This window comes from Channa argus, chromosome 7 (genome assembly GCF_033026475.1).
Source record: "Channa argus isolate prfri chromosome 7, Channa argus male v1.0, whole genome shotgun sequence".
Classification (NCBI taxonomy): Eukaryota; Metazoa; Chordata; class Actinopteri; order Anabantiformes; family Channidae; genus Channa; species Channa argus.
The window spans coordinates 16,288,025-16,314,175 of record NC_090203.1 but is presented as its reverse complement, the minus strand read 5'-3'; the positions used below and the strand labels follow the sequence as shown (position 1 = coordinate 16,314,175).

The 26,151-nt window shown below is 37.7% G+C and overlaps 1 protein-coding gene across 2 annotated transcripts in view; it reads right to left on the bottom strand.

The window, feature by feature from the left end:
- Window positions 1-26,151, bottom strand: part of cdkal1 (CDK5 regulatory subunit associated protein 1-like 1) — a 196,009-nt gene that overhangs the window by 109,933 nt on the left and 59,925 nt on the right. For both annotated transcript variants that reach the window (XM_067510364.1, XM_067510365.1), the window contains exons 6-8: window positions 23,013-23,061; window positions 18,323-18,443; window positions 2,085-2,188 (exon numbers count right to left, since the gene is read on the bottom strand). In XM_067510364.1, the coding sequence (XP_067366465.1) occupies window positions 2,085-2,188; window positions 18,323-18,443; window positions 23,013-23,061 (274 nt within the window). The remainder of the gene's footprint in view (window positions 1-2,084; window positions 2,189-18,322; window positions 18,444-23,012; window positions 23,062-26,151) is intronic.

The following is a 26,151-nucleotide window of genomic DNA, read 5'->3' as shown; positions in this document are numbered from 1 at the left end:
ACACATGGTGACCAGAATTCATACAAGTAACATCTATAACATCTATAGGAATTTGTAACTGTGTCAGCTGTGTGTTTATGTGCCAGCACGAATCTCCATCCAACCAAAGCCCACATGCCCACTTCCTCATAGCCCTGCTTTCAAACGTTCTGCCAGAAAAACCAAACCAAAACAAAAAATACTGTCCTCGAAGAAGTGACCTAAATTTTCTGCTGTATCATTTAAAATCTTCTGTTTAGGTTACTGTCAAGTTTCGTTCAGGTAAAAAGCTCCTTAAATATCATGTTTATTATGAGAGCTTGTTGTATCTGTTTTTATATCAAATGGGAATTTTGTTTAGCATTCTATGTTACCAGAATGTTATTATAAGAGATAAATGTTTATAGCCAAGAGCTTAGTGGTACCATGAAGGATGAGATTTTGGGAAAGAAGAGAGGTAGGCAAAGTGCTAAATATATACATGCTCCCTTGAGGTTTTTACTGATTTTACTAAAACACAACTTCTCTGAAATGGTCATTGTCAAAATCTTGTGGTGGTCTACGTTTAACATGCACTTAAAATAACAGGTTTTACAGTATACTTTCAATACATTTAGATGGACTTAAGTAACCAGGTTACAGTTGGCTTACTCGAGAAGGCGCTTTTTTTAAGATTCATATAAAGGGAAAAGCTGGTTTCTGTAATCAGGGTAGAGTATTAGGGAAAGCCAATTGCCCAAGTTAGATTTCTCCCACAGAATACTGATGCTTCTATGCCATGTATATGCGTAATCATGTTTCTATTCAAATTTCTATCCAATAGCTCATGTCCGTGATGAAAGACTGTAGAAGAAAACAAGCAGCTGAATGGAGCGGTCCCGCCTCCACCCAAAAACTAACTGAAAATTTAACTAAATTAGCTTCATTTTACAGAGCCAAATAGGGCACCTTAGAAGGTTAGCACTGTGAATTAGCTGTGTGTGTCTCTCCTGTCTCTACCCTGCATCATAACTCTGCAGTGAAGCAAATGAATAAATAAAAATGTAACAAACAAACAAAGAAAGACGAAAAGCATTTTTTTGTTCTCTCACTATACAGTTAAAATCTGTGAGCCAGGCTTCCAAAAAAAAAAAGTCCAATGTGGAAGATAAATCTTCTGAACACCATTCCACAATTAAGAAAGCTGATTTTTTTCTGAGTAATCTGGTTAAGTTACTTACTTACAAACGCAGTCTGAGAGTATCCATTATCGATACTGCTTATCTTGTTAAAGGTCATAGGGGTTCTGGAGCATAACCCAGCTGTCACTAAAGATGCTAAGAAAAATGCCGCACTGAAAAAGGCTAGGAGGTTTGTACAATAATCCAGCAGAAAGAAAAAAAGGGGTGATATAACCAGTTTGTGAAGAAAATGAACTTGGATCTGTGTATTTTTTTCAATGTGTCCTCACACACATGCTGCAGTCTTTTGAAAAAACTACAGTCAAGAATCCTAAATGTTACGCTGACATTGTCACAAAATAGACAAGTTAATACTCTGGAAGTGAAATTTGTGTTATCAATGTGCAGACTTGCCCTTGACTGAGCTGCCTGGGGCTCTAAAAGGCATGGCCTGCTGTGCAGTTGGGGAATGAGGGAGCCTGCTTTTAAAGAACAGATGCCAGGCCTCAACAGCTGTTCATTTGGCATCAAACTAGACTAAACTGGCTGGACCCTCTACCCAAGAACAAAAACATCAACATGTGTTAGTCAAACCTCCCCCAGTTACACACATACACACCAAATGCAATACAACGAAAGCTCCAACAGGAAACACACAAACCGAGTGACCAGCAAATGACTGTAAACTTGCACTAAGAACCAAAAATTATACAGCATAAGAGATCTGCACACTCAGCAAGAAATAGAAATGCAAATAAAACAATGATAACAGCACCGACAGCTACACAGCATGTAAATCGAGCATAATAAACATTGTGATTCTTTTTGAGCACCTCTTTTGTAGGAATTTTAGAGTAATGTAAGTGAGAGAGAACGAGAGAGAGCGAGAGAGAGAGAGAGAGAGAGAGAGAGAGAGAGAGCGAGAGAGAAAGAGAATGTACTCACCCTGGAAAGATTGTCTGGTTCTCTCCACTAACTCCTCAACGGGATAGCTGGCCAGGTCCCCCCTGGCATGCTTGGTCTTACAGTAGGTACATGCATTTAGACACCTGGAGAGACAGAGTCAAAGAGAAACAATAAATCAGAGACAATGAGACAGATGCTTATTTTTTATTGTTAAACTGTACATCAGTGCATTTAGGTTAAGATGATACCTGTACCTTTTGGTATTGTATTAGTTGCACAAAACTATTCAAAAAAAGCTCTAAACATTTGCAATGTGGGCTAAATTCGCTGCTTGCTTGGTACCCACAAGCAAGAAATTGTAATAAAGAAGAAGAAAAAAGAAAAAAGGGAAGAAGAATTTAATTCATAATCCATGTTACTGAACCTGACTGAGATTTATAAATAGAGAAGAAGTGGAAGAAGAAAGGTTGATTGGTTGAATTGGCTTTCCCTTGGATGACTCTAGCTGCTGTTTACACCATATAAACTTTAATTTCTAACCCCTCAATTTGTCATACTGGGGTAAAAACATACACTAAAAGTATACACTATTACAGATCCTGTAGCTGCTGTTACAGCTGGTTGATAAAGATAAAAACTATAATTAGTTAAATAAGTCTGTGAAGATCAAAATATGTGAAAGAACATGTTTTCATTTTCTCACACTTTTATCATTTCCACGTGAACTGAGAAAACAAAAAAACAATATGAACATCTATTAAAACAACAATGCTAATGTAAAAGCTTAAGACAGAATATAAATCCGCCTCTAATGTCACAATGTTCACAACATTCAAACTAGTTTGATTTTGAGTTTATACATTAAGTGCAATGACAAACACATCACACTACTGTCATATTTAATAGCCAAAGTAGAAATTACATTGTATCTAACAAGTGTAAACCCTATATCTACTGTATTCATGACAGATTTGGAAAAATAAAAAGGAGAATTTCTGTTGAAGCTGAAACAGGGAAAACAACAACACTACTGATGGACAGACGATACAGCTGTTTAACGTGTTTCTTTTCTGTGTCACTTTTTCCAACTTCTACTCAAACACTGACAGTCATGCTAGGATAACAAAGCTGTGAGAAAACCAGCCATGTAGTGTATTCTTAAAATGTCCAAGACCCACTGACTAAAGTCTTCTTATGAGTTCTGTAAAGAGCGGAGTAAGACACTACACATGTTGAGAAAGCCAGTTCAAAGAATAAACAACGTTACGTGGATTTACAGTAAAAAAACTCAGGTTACAGTTGGCTTTCTCAGGAAAGAGCTGGTTTATTAACTGTCGTGTAAACAAGAGAGCTGGTTTCTGAAATCAGGGTAGGGGCTGAGGCAAATCTGGTTTCCCAGGTAGTTTTCTGAGAATGCTGATTCCTTGCACACATGTGCATAACAAAAGGCTGCACACAGGAACACGCAGTGAAAAACCACACTGAGTAAAAGACTGAATGAAATGAGAGGTCATTAGGGCCCAATACCTCCTTATTTTTAAGTCTCCCTAAAGACCATCAGAAAGTGTTCAATTACTCTTCTGTTGCTTTTAAAAATTTTAAATTCATTTTAAAGACAAGTGAAACACCTAAAGCCTTTTTGACATCGCCACAGGGGGAAAAAAAAAACTTAGGACATAGCTATCTGTCCATTCATCTCTCCCTCTCAGGATACTGCTTATCCTAGTTGAGTGCACTAAAGATGGCAGCTAGGTCACAGGACCTAGCTGTAGAGAAAACACAGACAGATGGGACCCTGCATGCACGCACAGACACACAGACACACACAAATACACCACCAGGGGGTCCATCCATCTTAATGTGATCAGGCCCAGCTGCGTGGATCACACAAACATTAATCTCAAGAGACACTCTGTGGCTTGCTTGAGTGTGTGTATGTATGGTTTTATATGAGTGTTCTTGTGTCTGTTTGAGTGTGCTGCTCAACATTTGTCCAGTATCACAACAACACATTAGCAGGTTCAACCTCTGGATCAGACTAAACAAACTGCAACAACTAGTGAGTACAGTGAGTAAAACAGAGGAGCAGTGCAAGTCTCTTTCTCGCTCGGTCTCTCACTCACATTCCCCCTCTCTCACTTTGACACACAAATGCACATTGCTGTGCACTGCAATTGTGCCATAGTAGAACAGATTTGAATTAGTGTTAAATGCCATTTCATTTTACGAGAATGCAGAGTGACTGAAAATAAGTTGTTAATGACAAAAACAGCATCATCATCACCATTAACTCCAGTGGCATTAAGACAACCATTTCTTGAATTAAAACCAAATATTTCTCTTTCTCAATGTTCCATCATGTCCCTCCTTTGTTTCTGTCTGCTTCTGCTTTAAAGCACAGTGGTAGCGTACCTGATAACAGTTTAGTTCATCACTGTTTTATAATGAGAGGTTACCTCCCCAGTGTATGCATGAGTGTGAGTGTAAGAGAGAGAGAGAGAGAGAGAGAGAGAGAGAGAGAGAGAGGGAGAGAGTGTATATTGTGTGCGGTTTTTAAAAGGTAACAAAGAAAGGAAAACCCTGAAGTTCCCTCTATAAATTTGTAAACCTCCCCTGACACTAAAAGTACCTTGGAGGATAGAGAGTTCAGCAGGAAAAGGTTTCCAATGATAAACATTTAGGGTCTAAACATTAATTAGAAAATTGTGATGGTATGTGTTCATGGGGGTTTGGTTTGTGCCAGCTTGAAGATGCAATTATGAAAACAAAGCTTAAACTGTGTGGCTAAGTCTGTGCTTTTTAAAGCAACGTTGCAAATTGCAAAGCAAGATTATTCATTATTGTTAAAACTAGGAGAGGAGGGGAGTGGGTATGTGAGCAAACAAAATCCTAAAACTGCTATTATATGACTGAACAAAGCCTCAAGCTCATAGGTTTACTGTTAATGTCATCTCAAAGTCAAAGTGGAGGGTGAAAAATAATGTTGAGCCAAGGAACAAAGAAAGTTGACACAATGGAGTAAGACCTATTAAGAGCGATGAATAGAGGATGATTAGTTATTCAGAGAAGCACTGGCAGCTAAACCCAATTTTTCCTCGACGCATTGTCACGAGTAAGAACCTGGGTGCACCCAAGTTGCATGGGAACTTTGCATGCATAAAAATACAGCTGTGTGATCTAGATATTAACAATAGGCCTCATTCACTAATATTTAAGTTTTCTCTAAAGGGAAAATCTTGAGTAAACTATGTCACACTCACAATGTGTTCTCACACCAAAGATGTGTGTGTATATATGTTTTTAAAAGGATGAATCCCGTTGTCTTCAAAAGTTGAGGGCATATTTGAGTTGTTCCATTTTAGCCGCAATTGCCCAGTCAGTGCTCTTAAAAGGTCATAAAATGCAGGGCCATGTGCACACACAGAATCCGGATTGAAGACACTGCTGCAGGAAGTGACCCGTAAAAAAAGCTGTCATTATTAGTAGCATCACTATTTGTTTTGTCCCGGTTTTTGACATTTCATGTCAATTTTTTGCACAAACATGTCATCCCTCAAATATGCAGAACTGTGCTTTTGAGTGTTTCAAATCCCAAATGAAAGCCAGAATCATTGTAAAAACAGCAGGTTTTAAGAAGGAATAGCTGAATGAGGAAAGTCACATCCTAAGCTACGTACACACAAGAAGACTAGCAAAGACTGTCAAAGACTGGGTGGTTCAAACACAAAGACTGTTTCCACCAACTATCAAAGTGTTTGACAGTCAGGAAGGAGCACACACCTACGTCTGTGTAAACTGTGTAAACAGTTTGGAGATAGACACACCCAAATAAATACGCAAACAACCAGGAACTTTGCCTTTTTAATGTTCCAGTTTGTGTGAAAAAGAATACAAACAAGAGTTAACAAATAAGCAACAAAATCATGGATGTGTCAATGGGAACCACAAAAAATCTTTGAGAGACCGACTAGCAGCAACTGGCTATTAAGACTAAAGACTTGAATTTACAGAACACATACTTAATGATTGTCTCTGCTGATGTTCAGCACCAACTACGCCAGACTGGCACTGACCAGGACCAACTAGGTCCAACCAGTTCTCATATCCAAATCACCATCATAATCAACCATACAGTCAGAAAGTATGTGCTGACCTTTAGATGATCGGGATTTGGAACAACATAGAAAGCTATTAAAACTTTGGCTCACATTTTAAGTTGATTAATGGTGTTAACTAAGTTGAAACATACAGTAGTTCCACCAGTTATAAAATAATATCATACATTTAACAGAAACCACAGCAAAACACTTATCAACACAAAAGTTGATAAGCTTGCCCTTTGCTGAAGTGTATTTAGATTATAATGGTGGTGATTTGAGATCATCACGTACAAAAATAAATGCAAGCAAGTCCGGGTGCCATGGCATTACTCGATGAATGCCACAAAATTCCCCATGGAGGGCATGTGACAGACTTACTTAAAATATTTTTAGAGTGACATTTTTCTGTATCTTTTTTCACAAATGATCCATTGACTGGAGAAGATTGTTAAGACCACAAAAATAGACTTTCTGCCCTTTCTTGATTTCTGTAATTCTGTTGAGTCCGAGAAATGAATACACAAAGTTCCCTTATTATGCGACACAAAATGTGCCTTTTCAGTTTTGTGTGTGCTAAATGCATTTGTGTGTGTTTGTGCACATGCTTCCTTTCATCTGTGAGTGGACCACTGTGTGTTTGAGTGTGTGCCCTCATGCAGCTGGGGCCTGTTCCTCTCAGTGTTCAATTCGGCCTTTGTGTCTGAACTCTTGAATTCTGTTATTTAGTCTGGTGTTCCCAGTGCAGCAACACTGACAGAGCTCTTTGTGTTTGTGTGAATGTGTTTTAGAAAGTGTGTCACATGGTGACCTTAAAATTCTTTAACTACTATAGCAGCCTTGCTTGTTGTTTTGACTGGGGAGAGACAGCACATGCATGTACACATATGAGTGTGTAAGTGCGTAAAGCCAAAGCCCCATGTCTACATAATAACTGTGAATGTTTTCCCAACTTCTTGTTTAGTCTATAGACAGACCTTGAGAAAGTGTTTGCACTAGATCAGTCAGCCCATTGTTACTCCAAAAGAATGGTACAGTGTTTGTTTATTATTGAACCACTTGCCAGGCTGATATAGTCAGAGTTGTAGAAGATCTGATGTCAAGTCAGACTCACAAGAGGGCTCATTAACTGTTTAGGTAGCTGATTATCTGACTGGCTGTCTGCCTGCCCTGCTGACCACTTTACTCTCTAACTGTAAAGTGGTCAGTAGGGCAGATGATCACATTGTTGTCAACAAGCCCAAATAACAAGCTGACTGCCTGACAAGCTCGACTTTAAGACTGAGTGAACGGCTTCCATTGATTAATACTGTAAGTCACTGAATATGCTACTGAAAACATACATTAGGGCAAAAGTAAGCTTCTGTCCACTGGCCTTTACATTATATTCCTATGACTGTTTGTGGACACAGTTCTCCTAACCTTCCCAGTCCCTCTTCTCCACAGTAACCCAGGATGTCAATAGTGGTTTAGTCATTTAAGCTGGAGGGATATTTTACCTGACATGAATAAAAAGCTTTGATAGCTTTAATATTTATGTCATGGCAGTGCGGTGGAAGAGTGGTTAGTGGTACTTGCTGATACCTGGTTCCTGATTCAAATCCCTGTGACCTTACTTTGTGGAGTTTGCATGAGTGGGTTCCTTTCCAAAGTCCAAAGCTGTGCATGTTAACTGGTGAATCTAAACTGCCTATAAGTTTGAAGTGTGAATGGTTGTCTGTCCAGTATGTGGCAACCTGTTAAGAGTGTACCCCACCATTCACTCAATGGCAGCTGGGACAGGCTTAAACACCCCTATGACCCTGAACAGGGTGAGTGTTTAGATAAGGGATGGAAGAATGGATAGATGGATGAACCACAAAAGACACTGTACGGCATATGTAAACACACACAACCTTAAAGAAAAAAATATTCTTAGGCTCTTTTTGTGAGGTAAACCCGATCAGCTCTAGGCCGAGGGTTCTGTCTTGTAAACTATGGGCCATTTAACTCTTAGAAGAGAATATGTAAGAAACTGGTTTGTGTAAGTAGTCTATAAAATGAGCAGTTGTGCGTCTGCGTGTGTGAATTGTGTTTGCCTGTGACACGCTGGGGCTAATTCATTTACTCAGGGGTTCTGTAGTATAATGCCTTGTAATGACACACAATCTCATTTTGTCCAAGGAGACACATCAATCTTTTGGATTTACTGTGGGGAGCAAAGGCTCTCCTGGTGAGTGAGTGGGGAGCAGGGTGGATAGACGGAGTGTGTGTGTTCAAGTGGGAGTAAGAGAGAAGAGAAAGAGAGACAGAGAGTGAGAGAGGGCACTTAGGCATGTGTTTGTGTGTTAAGCAGTGGGAAACAGGGAAATGGAATAATATGTTCAGACCAGTGGAGCTGAAAAGTGCCCATACATTGGTTTGATAAACAACAGGAAAGGCCACCATGGTAAACAGCTAGAAAAGCTGTGGGGGTGTGCCCATGTGTGTCTATTATATATATATATATATATATATATATATATATATATATATATATATATATTTTTTTTTTATTTTTTTTTTTTTGTGTATCCATGCATTCCCATGATACCTCCATAGATGTATACAGTATGTGATTAAAATCCTTGTGTAAACACTGTTCACACTGCTCAATGCTCTGTAACTCTACTTTTCTCAAGCACATCAGCACATTTTCGATCCCTTTTGTTGCTTTTTTCACATGATGCATTTTCACTTCTGTTCTTTGAAAACAAAAAAACAAAAGATGAAATCATTGCACTGCAATCAACTAAATGAAAATGCAGTCAAGTAGAGCAGTGTAACATGGTGTGTTTGCTTTTGAGGTGAGGATAAGATATGGATAAATATCTGCAGTGAATATTGCTTGAACCCCAGTGGTGGATATTGCACTTCGAATGAGAGTCTAGAGCTGAAGCAGATATGCCCGGTTTAAATGTTAGTGTGTGCAAAAAAAAAAAAAAACGAAAAGAACTCCCTGTGTGCCGCTGCTTCTCCTGTAAAAACTCACTCCTCATTCTAGGCCTTATTCACTTCCACACTATAATTGCCAGAGAAATTCAAATTATAAAAGAGCTGATTCAATTTGGTTTTAACTCAGCTAATGACTTCCCCTCTCCCACTCCCCTTTCTCTTTCAAGCAGAGACTTGTGTGCAAAAAAATGGCTCCTCTATTCTTTTAACGACGCTACTATTCTTTAGTAATATTCTTTAATACAAAATACATGCTGTGCATTTTTCTTTCTTTCTTTTTTTTTTTTTTTAAATCACACCACCTCAAGGACACTGGCATAAAAAACACAATGGTTTAAGTTCAGATGATCACCACACATAAATTGCTGCAAAGAGGGCTAAGAAAATAAGTCTTACAGCTAACATGCTGACTGAAAAAGAGAAAGTAAAGCACAACTATCACATGCCCAACACTGGCATTTGTCTCCTGAAAAGAATGACAAAGTATGTGAATGATAACAGTGAACATAATGCAGGTGACTATCACACAATGTGTATTAAGTGTTATCAGGGTGTGACAGTTAGTAATAAAAAGAGTATATGGAGGCATGAACAGATTTTTTGATTTCATTCAAGAGTAACTGGTGTTTGCGTTGCATATTACAATAGATACTACAGTTGACCGATAGAGGTTTTTCAAGGACTGAAGCTGATGCCAATTTTTAAAGAGCAGGGAAGCAGATGGCTGATTCATATTGCCATTTTTTCCCCATTTATCTCTTTTTTGCATCATAAAACACTATTGAATAATAAAAAATGGGAGAAAATTATGCTCAACCTAAATTAACATTGGATTAACTGAAAATAGGTGAATTAATTACTTATTTATATTTAATCCAAATTATAGCACTGAGAAATCTAATGCAATTCAGATTTCTTCAGAAAATTACTGTACGGTATATTTTTAAATCATAAAACACCCAGTTGGATATGCATATCTAAAACTAATCCACTCTAATAAATGCTCACTTCATGAAGGTTACAATATGTGCTGATTAAAGTGTATGCCAATAGTTGCTGTTGTAGTACGTTGTATTGTTACTGTTGTGTTGTGTACTCTACTACTACTAATAGGAGTTTGTTATTTATTTTACATCCTTATCAATGAGGCTTCATTCATCAAGTCCAGAATCCATCTGTGTATAACACAGTATCGTTGAACTGCGTCTTTCACAATGATCATACAGCAGTTGAATCAACTCATCTGCAGTAATAAACACTCAACAGTTTCACTTTAGACATTAACAATAGCCCTGACATTTATCACTGGGTGAGATTTAAAAAGAATGAAGAATAAAGAAATCCAACTTACACTAATAAATTGTAACTTTGTGTGGCTTGTTACTATATAGTGTTCTAAGTATAGTCCGCTTTAGTGTGTTCACAGTAATTAACAAATGGCCATCAAACTCACCGTGTTTAAGCAACAGTGGATGAGAGATGAGAGAATAGTAGATGAGAGATGAGAGAATAGTGGATGAGAGATTGCAGGATGAGCTGTTATAATTGTTGAAAATTGTCTGAAAAATTGTTTACACGCCTTTATTGTGCTTTTAGTGACGTATAGGTGTAAACTAATGTTACTGAAGTCTCATCTCATGTGGGCTCTCTTTTTGATTCATCATCTCTGCTCTTTACATTGGGAGTTTAGGCTGCAAATGCTGTATATCTAAAGACTTTTTGAATCAGTTGGATGGCATGAGCGCACATATGGGTCAATGTTAATGATTTATAAATGCCAAAGATCACCTGATTAATTAGCCCCCTATTCAATTAGTCAACCACTAATAGATACAATTTTTTTTTTTTTTGGGTAAATATACTGTAAGTCTATCAGAAAAGTGCAGTTACATATAGACAAAAAACAGACAACAGGTAGGTCATCCATCCATCTATCATCTGTAACTGCTTATCCTGCGTAGGGTGTGAGACACACGCAGACAATCATTCACACTCTCATTCACAGCTACAGTCTTAAATTAACCTAAAACATTTGTTTGGACTGTGGGAAGAAACCCGGAGACCCCGGAGGTTACCCACACAAGCACGGGAGAACATGCAAACTACACACAGAAAGGCCACAACCGACCGGGGACTCAACAGACAACATTAGCTAGCGGCAGCGCTAACCACTGCAGCACTGTGCTGCCCACTGGCAGTTTACTGTTATTATACAATTTTCCCAACTAGGACTCTAACTATTAATTTTTTATTATTATGATTACCCAAAAAGAGCAATTACCTTAAACTTTTCTCATGTTAAAGCAACTGTGGTTGACAGATGTCGGATAGCAGATGGAACAGAGAATATAAAAGAAGAGCAGAGAAAAAAAAAGGAAAACAGCTGTTGAAAATTTTTTTAAAAAGTGTAAAGAAACACAAAGCTTGCTGAAAAACCAACTCTTTCTTCACAAATGTAAAATATATGAAATGCTTAACTGCACAAGGAACTAAACCCTATTGTTTCAACTGTTTTTTTTCCCCCAAGATAATGAAACACGTTCTAAGCCTTATTGTTTCTCTGTGCACCTAACTGACGGTGGCCCCAAACTTACTTCTCTCTCAGCTGGCTAAAGCGAATGCCATTACACCTTAGTCACAATGGCTAAAACAAACCTATGTAAAGGTCAGCAGTGAAGTTGATAAGACCTATTATTCCACTGTGTAGGCCTGGACAGTTGATGAAGAAGTTGTGGCAGCCAAATCACAGGAAACAAGCAATGTGCACTAGCGTCGCACAAAAGTACGCAGACACTTTCAGTTGTTGACTTTGCATGAGCGTTTTTTTGTTATCAGCAATTATTAGTGATTGTAGAAAGAAAATCAAGGCTTTGGCAGGGATAAAGTTCTGTGCGAAATGACCTAGTATGTTCAATTCCTTAATTACTGAAGCCAACAACAGAAAAAAAATGGAATTCAAACTAGGATTAAAGATCTAAAAGAGTGTTACATTTCCAGTACGAACAACAGCATACTACAATAGTCAACATTGCTTAATTTCCCATTTAAATTAGCTTTCTAATTAAGAAAAACATGTTACTATTGCTGAGCTAACCAATGCGAAATGAAAAACACAGTATGAGCTCCAAGGTCATATTCCATTCTCCCTGGATAGGTCATGCCAGTAACTAAAATAACTTGTTATACTCTTATAACAAAACCAGACCGTTAAAATGTGTTATGTATAAAACCCCTACATTTTGGTCCTCTTAGAGTAGGACAACAAAACCTGTCACAGTTTAACACTGGACACCTGTGAACAACAATGTTGTGCAGGAGAAGAATAATATTTTCACAGTATTACAGAATGTGTAAAGGAAAAAAGGTTGAGAACTATGTACTTCCACTGCCTTTTCCCTCTGTCTCATCCTGTCTACATAGCCTGAATAACAATAATGAAAAAGTTGGTTATTAGTTTGGGGTTGGAACAGAGGATCATTAACACCTGACTTTAGCACATCACAGTAACATTATCAGAGGTTATGACCAAAAGATGTGATTAAACAGAGAGCAGGTGATAGACAGATAATGAAATGAAATGAGCTGTAACTGTGAAACAAAGGTTTTCTTTTTTAGGACCTTCAGTCTAATAGCAAACATTCGCACAAACAGACACAAGAGCAAATACACAAACAAATTTAATGACCCATTCTGAGTGAGTGGCTGTAAATTCCTTGTTTATGATGCTGAAGCATCACAATTCAAATTGCTCACAAAAGGGCTTTTACCATTGCTGACAACACACACACACACACACACACACACACACACACACACACACACACACAGATATACAAAGAGCAAGAAGGGACGGTTTGTAGCCTAGGGCAAATCACACACACACACACGCTTCTCTAATAATATCAAGCGTGCTAAAACTGGGACACACAAAAAAACCACGGTATAGACACAGTAAAATCTTTTTCTCCCAACTGAGACCCTATGAAAACTGGACTGTGCCCTCAGACTTGTGTTTTTGCAAAAGTATGCTATGGAAACATTAATGTAAAAAAGGTATTCAGATTGTGTGGGAATTACAGAGCACCAGTCCAACATCAGCCAATTTAATCAACATCAGTTGCAGGAGTAAGGTGGAGTTCACTGATTCAGTGTTACGTTGCAAAACATTTCCGCAGTTTTACTGTTATATTCTTCTCATTTATCACCTTAAACATCATTCCCCTCAAGGACCATTCAACATGCACATACACAACCTGGTAATAAAGTATTTTATTATACTGCAGTAAATCCAAGCATCCAAATGATTTTGAAGTTACCTTTAACAAAATCTCTTAAAGAATAGGAAGCTCCTTCAAAACACGGTTGATTCAGTAACTTAAGCAATCTTCGTGTCATTTCAATTTTAAAAAGCTTACAAACTTTCCAGATATTTAGGTACCCAGGGAGATAGAAGTATGGTGTTTGGTTTTGTATTACGAGTGGAGGAAATACCAAAACTATGCAGAGTCTTTAAAACTACAGAATATTGCTGTAACATGTCAGCATCATTGTTTGTCTTCTCACAATTTCTTTGGCAGTTTATCAATATCTTCGGCTTGTAGACAAATGCACATGTATCACTGTTAATGAGGAGGATTCAAACCACAACTGGTATTTACAACAGCTACGTACAGTAAAAGGAAATCCCATTCAGTAATGGTAAATGGGTAAAAATTGCACCAAGTTCTAATTCCTACTTACTTTAAAATTCTCAGTACGTACAGAATAATTAGCTGCATGGATGCCATATGTTGACAAATTTCACTCTTAGACTGGGTTACCTTAAAAGTAGCTCAAATAGAATATGTTTTAAAGTTTATTAAAATTCTATATATACGCTTGCAGAAAACATTTAATGATTATACTTCACATTCATAATGTTTATGTAATTCCACAATATGCAGCGCATTTCCAAGTGAATGAAATCAAACCGTAATACCAAAACAAAACAGTTTGAACTCCAAAGAAACAATCTGTATTTTTCTTCATTACTACATCAAGTTAAGATGACTCACAATAGTTAATTCCAACAGCCCAGGGGAAACCTGACAAGATCCAGTTAATACAAAACCAGAGGGCATTGGAGGACTAGCATCAATATGTTACATTTATTTTCTGATGTGGATAAAATTACTTTGTGGAAAGTCAATTAAGTTAATTTGGATTTAATAGGTGCAAATGAAATTAATATGCAATGTAATGAAACTAATATTGTGAATCAATTTGAATGCAAAATTAAATTTTCCCAGTAATCCCAGGTGAAAAACCATGCCAAGCTGTTACGAGGATTTGTGCTAATAAAATGTAGGATGTTAGAGCAGGTACATCTGTCTGACATAGACTGAATTCACTGAGCTGAGCAATCTAAAATTAGTAAATGGATTTCATTTAAGAATGTCATAGTTATGTATAATTATGGTTTACAGGAGTCGAAGTAGATACATGTTTGAGGGCTTTGTTTTGTATAAAAAAAAACTTTGTAATTCTATTTGTATTTCAAATGATCCACTGGCTGCTAAGCAGGAGCCTTTAGTGGGAGGTTTTTTGCCCAATTTAAGAATTGATACGGCCAAAATGTAATAATCTTCTGATTTTGTTTAATGAAAAGACTCTTGGTTTAAAAAAGCATCGGTGGTCCATTTTCTTTACCCACTTATCCTGTTTGGGGTTGCAGGAGGCTGGATCCTATCCCAGCTGTCATTGTGCGAGAGGCATTGTACACCCTGGACGAGTCTCCAGTCTGTCTTACCGCCAACACAAAGACAGACAACTTTTCACACTCACATTCACACTTACGAGCAAATTAGAGTCACCAATTAATCTAACATGCATGTCTTTGGACTGTGGGAGGAAACCACAGTATCCAGAGACAACCCACGCAAGCACGGGGAGAACAAGCAAACTTCACACCGAAAGACTGGAGCAAGGATTCGAACCAGGGACCTTCTAGCTGTGAGGCGCCAGCGCTAACCATTTCACCACTGTGCTGCACAACATTAGTAATATGCAAAGCAAAGACACTAATTTAAAATGTAAAATATAGGACATTAATTTAATTATTGCCTTATTGTGTATGTGAACCCACTTGCTTACACCTTATAGAAAAACAACAAACTGGAGACAATGAAGGCCATAAACACACACATACACACACGCACACACACACACACCCCAAAACAGGCTGACTTTCTTTGACAGGGGTCTTACCATAACCCCAACTATATCCACTACGTGCCTAACCCTAACTGTTACCCCAACCTAAACAGAGTCATCACAGGGAAATTCAGTGATTTCCTTATGGGGACCAGCATCTTGTTTCCACGAAAGCCAAGTCTCCACAGGTGAATGCGTAGCCAGAATCAAGTGACCATATTGTGAGTAATACCTGGCAAACACGCACACACACACACTCATTTATCTTTGGAGAGAGAGGCAATATGAAGATCAACTGAAACTGATATGGTGCATGTGTTTCTTTATTTAAGACAAAGAGCTCTCTGTTTCTTAAGCTGACAAATGTCACCAGTGATGTCACTAGCTCACAAGAATACTTAAGAGGGACACACAAAGGACACTTCTCTTCACCCTCTCAAACATACACAAATGTTAAGAGGCCTATGTAAAACTACTTACACTAATGAACAACTCATAGAAACGCATACATTAAGCATTAATTTTCAGTAACACCAGTTTTATTTGGGAGAGGTTGGTCAAGAGCTGAAAAATGAAATTCCTAGGAGAAGTGCTTAGTGCAATATTGGTAGTTATCTGATGTATCTACTGTTTATCATCATGAATTAAATAAATCTAAATTAATTAATTCTTGACTGTGTGAATGGAACAGAGTAATCAGTGCCAACGTCCAGCCCTACCATTCAATAAATTAACATATTGTTGTGACCTCGTATTTTCATAAGACTGTTCCAGTTAAAAGTGTAAAAACAAGGATTTATAAGTGGCCTAATCCTTTTTAAAAAAACAACATTGAGTTCTTGTTTACCAGATACAAATCCCCTGATAGAAGGTAGGTGAAGCACAGACACCTGCACTCACAACATGGAAGACATGCAGAAATGCCAGGAGAAGCACACAGACATACTGTATAAGTGGTTAGTCGGGTTCTCAAGCAACGAGAGAAAGAATCACTCTATAGTTGTGATTTGACAGTAATCAAGACAGAGTGAAGGACTGAGAGAAGCTCATTTTCACCAATAATCACAAAGAGACTGTCGAAGGGCCAGAAACAGAGTGTGAATCCATCTGTTAAAGCTTCATAACAAAAAAGTAGTAATAAACCAATCATTTGACACTGGTGGTCAATTATAGACAATGACTAACACAAAAACAGTGAAGAGTGGCGTTAAAAACATTTTACAAGTGGATGCTTGCCAACATGAACACACAACAGTTTTAACAAAATGCTGAATTTCTAGTCACAAACCTTTCATCTTGTCTCTGTAAACATGCCAAATTTGTTTTCACTGGTGCCAGTTTATTTTATAAAAAACTCAGCTAGTTGGATTATCAGTTTTTACTGCTGTGCTAGACAGACTGTAGGTAGAAAATTTTAGTCAAGAATAAAGACCTCTGAGGTCTTCAAACACAAAGGAGTACCACAGAAGACTTTAGCTAAATACACACTGGATTCTCTATAAGACAGTGACAACACAAGTTTAGAAAGAAGAAAAATATTATAAACAATGATTGTCAACAGTGATTTTACTATATATACTATATATGCCCCTGTGTAACAAGAGGATTTATTCAGAAAATGTGGAATAAGGTAATATACCCACATAGCATCACAATCACACTAAATATAATTATAAACATCAAGACCCAAGACCAGGTAACAGGCTTTTTGTCAGCTCACCACATGACTGGAACCCAGTGCAGTAATAAAATCCCTTCCTGACTGTGACAAAGGGAAAGTCAGACTGAACAAGAGATAATGAAGGGAGGATCATGCATTGTTAAGAAATTCTTGATGTTGATGAGTAACCTCTTAAGCTTCTTTTCTTGAGAGAGTTAAAAAGCCAAAGGACATGAAGAGTGCCTGAGAATTCAATAATATACTGTATTGTAAACTAAGAAAGCTCTGCTTTTATAACACATTAGTGCTTTTTCTGAAAGTTGTTTCCTTGCTCACTTTGTGAGTCAAGCCATTAATGTACAGAGCCTGAAAACATTCAGGAGGATAAATTATGAATTATAATATGTCAAGGCCCAGCACCAGTCCAGGAGTAGTCTGCCCCAACCCTTTTTAACTAGCCCCCAGAGACACGCAGATCTATATACAACAGGAAATTAGCCCATAAAAATGTGGCTTTACACGTATGTGTCTGTGTCTGAACAGACATGTCTATGAACATGGTAAATAGTACATGGTCCATTTATATAGCACTTTAAAATGTTGCTTGTCATTCACCCATTCTTTCTGTCTCACACACACACACACACACACACACACACACACACACACACACACACACACAGCAGTGGCTATCATGCAGCATGCTCACCTGACCCACCAGAACAACTTCAGTGTCTTGGCCAATGGCACTTTGCCATGTACCCAGAAGGAAGATGAACCTCTGACCCTGTGATCCATGGACGAATGCCTTACCGCCTGAGCTAGAGTAGCTCACTTAGGGATGGCTCACCTGTCTATTAGCTATCCATCCATAGTAATTACTGTATCTTCATTATCATCCCATATCTATCTACAGTGGAAAAAATTACTAAACCATGCAAGACAGTTGTAATGCAATGTCAAAAAATAAATAAATAAAAGGGATTCGAAACATCACAGCAATAGTGAAGAAAAGGTGACAAAAAAGGGAATTTATCTTTTTGACGCCTGTTTTCTCTGCTTTTATGATAAAAGTATTTGACTTTTGATTATATAAACAATGGCTAGATTTGTATTAGGTTTACTGGTTTCCATTTGAAGAACATAGCAACATTATGCACATGCACACCTCAAGACAAAAACATCTAAAAATTATACAAATAGAAGTGCATAATGGGTCTGTTAAATAGTTGTGCAGAGAGATGGTGACACACACACACAAACACACACATTATAAAACAGAATGCCAGGGAGGCAGTGAAACTGACTTCACAGTTTAATGTTATGTGTTCTTTCTTTGTGTGTCAGTGTCCTACCCAGTGTTAATGGAGATGATTTCAATTAGAGGGTTCTTCCTGATCTTGGGCAGATTCAATCTAGCCCCTCCAAGCCTCCGGCCTCCATCTTTCTTCTGACCCAACAGACGAACGGAGTGGCCTGAAAACAACAAACACTTGATTTTCAAACTGAAACACCAATTGCCAGTGCAATTGTTCTATAGTTTACCTTTTTGCAAAGGTAACAGTATCATTCACACATATGTACACACATTAGGTTTAAATAATTAATACATTTCAGTTACATTTACTATATTAGTGGCCTTGTTTAAATGACAAATACCATAATTCATCTGCTCTGGATGGGATTATTAAGAAATGATTGTATGTATACAGGTTAAAAAAAGAGTTCACTGTTTAATCGTTTTTTGAAACACACTCTCTTATATAGACAAACACTGATTCATTCATATAGTAACTTTTACCCACAAAAACAATACTAAATAGAAATGCAGCTTTTCATTTTAAAATATTCAAACCTAGAATTGAAGAAAACAAAACACATTATGATGTAGTGAATTTCACTAATATTACCAAAACAGCCAAAAGACATGTCAGCAATTAAGGATAGCAAGAAAAAGGTCTTAAATAAAATGTATTTGGTGACTATCACAATATGTTTTAAGAAGCAAATAAAAAATAATAACCGAGTCCAATAGCTAGTGATGTCCACCCTTTGGTGTGTGGAATTGGGATCTAATGGTCTTTCCTCTCAACTGTCTAATAGGCTACCAGCTAGAGGTGTGTGAGATGGAGGCGCTGAGGGATGGAATTGTCTTGCTGTTTTCATCCGCTTTACATGGGTCTCCAGGGAGGGTGGGCTCAGGGGAGGAAGCATGGATATCAATTGGTAGAAAAAAATGGCAATCTACCCCAGAGGAGGACAGAAAGCCAATCGGTGAGGCGTGACTGGTTGTAATATCCCAGTACAAGCAAAGAAATGGGGAAACTTCGCTTGTGAAAAACAGATGGGACTTGTTCGGCAATCCTTTCCCGTAGCTAGGTTTGTGTGTGTCTGTCTTTGGTCATTAAACATGGATTTTAAATTCATGTGCTCTCTAATACTCTTCCCTCTGTAACCATTTCGCCATCTGTTGACCGATCAATAAATTCATCCATACATTATATCCATACAACGTCCCTTAACATCTAAATTTCTGTTTTTTCCCAGTTACTGCTTGAAGAAGTTTATCAAATTTTAATATAACATGTGACCTGTAATAAAAAAGAAGAATGTTATAAAAATAATGATAATGGCCTAAAGATGTATACAACTAGCTTCTGAAACTCCTTAAGGCCTAACAATAAAACATTACACAGTTAACTATATATCTAAATAAAAGTAGACACATTGAGTAGTCACTTTTAAAACTAAATGCAAGCACAATATTATCAATGGGAAAGTGAACTTTATCTGCTGTAAATATGCAAAAATGTATAGAATACTGACCACTTAACCTATATATAATGAAAATGATAAGGTTTTCCAACTCATAGAAGCTGGAAATTCATACACCACATATTTTACATCTAAGACCATACAGGACTCCAGTTGATGTGACTGCCAACCAAAAAATCACTACCTGCATGGAATCACTCCAAAATGTACCCAAAGTCAAATTCAATTTTAGGGCTTATGGGACTTACAAATGGTGGGAGGTAAACTGGCCAACATGAGCTGCAGAAGAAAACAAAATACTGCTGCCCTGTTTGTCATCTCAGACAGCTACCGAGGTTAAAAAGGCCAACTTCTTGACTGTAAGCACAGAAACACACATTGGCATATACCACGTTTTCTTTTCACCGATCTCTCTCTTTTTTCATTTTCTTGTCTTTCTTAATAAATACAAACCAACATAATTCTTTCTACCCACTCATAAAGGACTATAATAAGACGCTAGAGAAAAAGTGCCAGGGAAGGCATGGATAGATGGATGGATGGTTCGATGATGATAGAAAAAAAATATCACAGATGATGTATAGGACAGCCAGATGGATGGTTGAATCAGAGAGGTAAAAGGATGACCTGCTGACCTGTGTCTGATGTCTCATAAGCACTGGGTCTTGTTGTATGACCTGGTCTGATTGTAAAGCAGCAAGCACGACTTAGGGGGATGGTGGCACATTGAAAGGAAGGAGGGCAGATGAGGACAGGAGGGGTGGAATGTCATTTAGAGTCTTAAAAAAGCAAATAAAATATGCACAACTGGTTAGGAAAGTGTTTATTTCCTGGATAAATAGTGTAAACATCTCAGATGCAACTCAAATGTTTTACTTAGCAATTTGGCACTGTAATTTAATGCAAACATATGAAGAAGAGCACTTTCTTTCAGAAGCCTTATAGTGGGGTTTGATACTTTACTAAGATAAGCTTCTCCAAGTAGCAGCCTTTGTTACCTTCAGATGATTTAAAATACATGTGAATGCATCATCTTGTCACCTGACACCTGCTCTTCATTTCCTCTGCTCCCTGTCCGACTGTTTCTTTATATCCAACTACATTTGTACTAACTTACATTATTATGGTTTCATCACTGACACACAGATATTGGTGCCAGTGATAGTTCTTTGTACTGGTGAAATAAGGATCATGAGGTTATATAGATGCCTTACACCCTCTGATCGGTAGCTAAGTGGATACATTAGCTTGTCTAACCTTTTTGTGGCCCCTGCTTCTATGCCCCACAAACACGCTAAATCTAAATTGAACGTAAAAGATAAAAGAATATAGAGTGAAATGGTATCATCCAAGGCTATCATCCTAGTGAAATAAGATCAATATTGGAGGGTTAAAAAAGAAACAAGGACATCTAAATGGCCCTATAAAGAAAGACATGCATCAGGTATTAATAATGGTGCACAGATAAGACTTTTATGAAAGACTGCATTTGCAGACTGCAAAAAACAGATTTCTTTGGGGTTAGATATACATATACTAAGGGACATAAAGTCTGTCCATTTGTCCAATTATCATATCACTTATTATATATAAGTCTCTGATTATTTTTTCAAACAGAGCTGCCAGGGGGTTTTGAATGTCAAACCTGTCAAAACTAAAAAGCATGTGACCACATTAAACCCACCAAATCAATGATGCTTGACAGTGGCAACTAATACAAGACATGGCAGTAGTTGAAATAATTTAAGAGAGTGTATAAATGTTAAGCACTGTGTGCATGCTCAGTGAACTAACCTGAGATAACTAAAGGACAAACTCATGGTTTTTACTACTTGAGCTTATATACCTCAGTTGTTTATTAGACAGATGCACTATGATCAAAAGCTGTTTTGCAGTAGTAAGGTATCCTTATGGAGTGACAGGGGTTATGTTCTTTTTCAGGTAGGACCCAAAAGGAATAGACAGTCTCACGCGTCCTTAGAAAACAAGATAATAAAAACATACCAGTATGCTTATCATGTGGAAAACAGACCTACAAGCAATTTTGGTGCAGCAAAGAGCTGCGTCTATTAGCAGTTCACGGAAGTAAGTATTTTAGTAGCCATTATGAAAGGCAAATTCCCTAGGTTTAAGGTTTATGCCCAGGCCTCCGAGCTGAAATAACAGCTCTCGGTTTATACGAGGTCATAAAGAACTGTAATGATACTGGGGAAATTAGTTTCTGTGAAGGGGGGTGAAGGAGGGAGAAAAGAGAAAAGAGGGAGAGAGGAAAAAAGCCAGGGAGGGAGGGCAGAGAGGATGGGGAGGGGCAGTGACAAGGCAGATGGAACAGGAAAAAATGTGGGGAAGAAATCAAAAAGATGCTGAGGAATGGCAAGAAAAATGAATGGGAAAATTGCAAGAAGTGTGTACATGTGTCTGTCTCTGTGTGTCTTATTGTGCACAGCCAGACGATTTAGGGATGATGACATTGTAAAATTAAGCCTCAGTTCAGCTGTCATTCATCAGGGTGAGGCCTACGGTGAACACTATTCACTCACACACACACACACGCACACAGTGTAAACTCAATCTGTTCTTTATTAGAGAACAGCTGGGGGTGTATGACAGCTTGACTGGACAAACGCGCACTGTAAACTCTCTCTGACCTTCATTAAACAGTTAAGTGCGGCAGTTCACTAGCCGTTTAAATGGATGACCTAATCACTGCCATGTGAGTCTGTCTCGCTGTCAGATGAGCCTTTCAGACAGAGAAGACCACTTAACAAGATACTCGCACAGCTAAACAGATAGGACCTGAAAGTAATGCTGATTATTTTATTTTCAACTACATCTAAATTACTAATCTTCTTGAGCTACTTGGCCCAAAAAAATTTTGTGTTAATAAAAATCAAGGCACTCTGCCATTGAGTATCTCATCCTAACAGAAAGGAAACAGACTATATTTGTGGATCTCTGCTCTTCAAGCAATACAGAATTTTCTGATAACACTCACGCTTGGACCTTATTGTTGACTACAGTAAGTTGACTCAGTTATTTGAAATCAAACATCAATATTTTATCACGTGCTCTTCTGTTGAAAAGTAAAACATTCTTAGTCTTGAAACTCAAGTCATTCTTAGTCCTTATACTACTGTCATTAAATGGACAAAGTAAGACTCCCACTCATTCAAGCACATGCATTCATTAGATTCATTAGTTAATCAATGCATTGCTTCTCATTTACCCATACAATTACTGCTGTACCTCTGTGCATGTGTGTTATAATACCTTTAACAGCCTCATCCACTACTTCCACCACTCGATCAATCTGTTGGACCTGAAAAACAAGCAGGCTTTATTGATGTTGATAATGACAACCCACGGACAGACATGGACAGACACACATATTCACATTTTAAACAACCACGTGTCCTATAGAGGCACATAAACTGAGGGGCACATAAGATGTGAAAGGCTGGCAGACAGATCAAAGAGGTAAATAGAGGTAAATATTTTACTTTATTTTTATTTTTTTTATTATACTAATATTTTACTTATTTGCCAAAGGAAACTGATCAATCAACGGCTTTCGGCTTGTCCCTTCAGGTGTCGCCACAGCGGAACATGTTCCGCATGCTAATTTGGAATGTTTTTTTTTTTTTTACACTGGATGCCCTTCCTGCTGCAACCCTCCCATTTTTGGTCCGGGCTCAGAACTGGCACACCTGGTGGGGTGGGATTTGAACCCGCTGTCTTCTGCATGCCAACCCAATGCTCTACCACTGAGCCACCAGGCCCTTACAGGAAACTGAAACGCCAATTGAAACAAAATTGATCCCTTGGCACCAGCTCTCCATGCTTCGTAGAGTAACCCCTATTCTAAACACACTTTAAGATACACTCTGCACTTTTGACAGCGGTTAGGTGCATGTTACACACTCAAATGAACCCTATTTACTTCTTATGGTCAGTTAATTTGTGTCTATTAAGAGCAGGAATCACTTTTTCAACATTTATTTTTCAATTTTGCTTCCTACAGAGTTCATCTATGATTTCAGCAGATCTAGGCCTTAAGAGAAAGACATTTGTCAAAAAGGACAAGATAATTATTTAATAATTAAAGGTTATATATGTACACGATTAGAAAAAATAACTTGAGCCTAAGAGAGAGAATAGACTTACTCTGACTAGCAAGGAAAAAAAAAGAAACTCTAAGTTCACTGAGATGTCAATTTGAGTGTCAAACATTATACACCTACTGTACAATAAGCAGTAGCATCATGTGTGTCAGTTGACACTAAAACATACAAACAAAAAAGAAAGCTGGGGACACAGTATTCGCTAATAAAGCCAAAGGAAGACATTTATTCATGATGGTGAGAGGAGTGATGTGTATGTATCTCATGTTCACAACACTGCTTACCTACTGGAAACTGCTGATTACACACCCTGTATTTTGTACTTGTGTGTGGACATTTGCGTCTCAGATACAGGATGAGACATGTCTACTTCAAAGATGTAAAAAACTGGGATTGTCTGTGTACCTGACGTACAATTTACTGTACATTTCAATGCAACTTCAAACAGGAAAACACAATAGAAATACACATAAAAGCTGACACACAAGTCGATTAAACTGAATGAATTCAACAGGAAGAATTACACCCCTCATCTAGCCGTTAGTGCAATCACTATATACAAATTCACAACTGCTTATTTGCATCTACTTTGCATAACCCACCAACTGTCACTGTCATTGTGTGGCTGATTGTAACTACCAAGTATACACAAGGCAAGTGTGTGCACATTCACAAATGTTTGTACTACTCATTGACATAATGTAATTTCTCAAACAACACATCTAAATGCCCATCCCCAACCTTTCCTCTAACCTAGATGAAAGGCTGAATCTTCAATCATGCTTTTGATGGTAGGTCAAAAAATAAGCAACAGCCAAAATATCCTCCTTTTCTCAAAATGTCCTCACTTCCAAGGTCTAAGAGTATGTCTAATTTTAGCCAGCTAAATTCTAAAAACGTTTTTGAGCCAAAACAACATGCATGCACGCCAGATGTTTCTGCTCATTTTTGCAATTACCTCCATCCACATTAAAATGCAATAACGAGTAATTCTCCTCCCACTGGGCATGCATAGAGGACAGACTAGCAAACCAGCCACAAAAAGCAAGTGAAGGAGAAACAGTACATCACAGGTTTCAACTGTTCATTGTTTTAGCAAGCAGACTATGAGAATTTCTGAAAACGTTCTGACAGGATCAGTGAAAACCAAATCATACAGGATCTGATTTACTGTACAATTTAATTTTGACCCCTATCTTAAACTATTTTATACTAGGGGTACTCTGTAGAGTACTACAGTACTAAATACTATAGACAGTATCAGTAGAGCTAAATATGAAAACTGTGTACTATGAATAAAGGCAGAATTATCGATACACATGAACTTACACACATGATGCTACTACAGAGTAATACTCTACATGAACGTTGATGCAGAGAAGAAGGCTGCACATTGCCTGTCTGGTTTTAAATAATATGTATACATGTTGTTTTATAGCTTCTATTGCTGTACTGCTGCTTTCAGTAATTTTTCCATTCATTGTCTTTTCAGTGCGTTTTGAGTTGCCATCCAAATAAAATGTCGCCACTAAAAAGCTGTGCAATTAGAATGCAACAGGGTCCCACTTCAGTTAAAATGCATATCTCACGCTCGTTACTTTAAATAGAGGAAATTTTTAAATAACGAAAATAGGAAAGGCTGTGTTTTATAGTGTACTTTACTTCACATGGGACACAAACTATTTGGTTAATGAAAACTGAAATAGCTTTGAAATGACCACTCCTGTTATTTCTCAAAATATTCATATACCTATTCAATAACAACAAAGGACATTGCTCTCTGGTGTATTCAGGGACAATATTGAGTGTAGGTCACCTGTGTTTCTAAAGTGCTCAGAGCAAAATGGCACTTAGTGTTCCAAATTGTTATTTTTAAAAAATAACAATTGTGTAATTTTTGGTTAAGTATGAGGTGTAGGCTGTTACTCTGTATTCCATTTTCTATGTGAAATGAACGTCAACAGAGATTTAGTGACTTTAATAATTCTGGCCGGTCTCAGTGTCAGACATATTTAATAATAAAAGGTAACTCTTTAATGTAGTTACCACTGTCCTAGGTTTATCATAAACTTTACAACCGACCTAGTGCAAAAAGTGCTCTAACTATGAAACTAAACTAAGCGCCACCGACAGATGATACATTGGGCAGCCGAGATCATTTACTTGCTCGATAGACAAACTTACTTGTCCAACACAGAAAATGTAGGCCATAAAAATATATATAAAATAAACAGAGTGAGGCGCCTTTCAATGATGGATAAAATACATATAGGCAGGAGGGTTGGTCA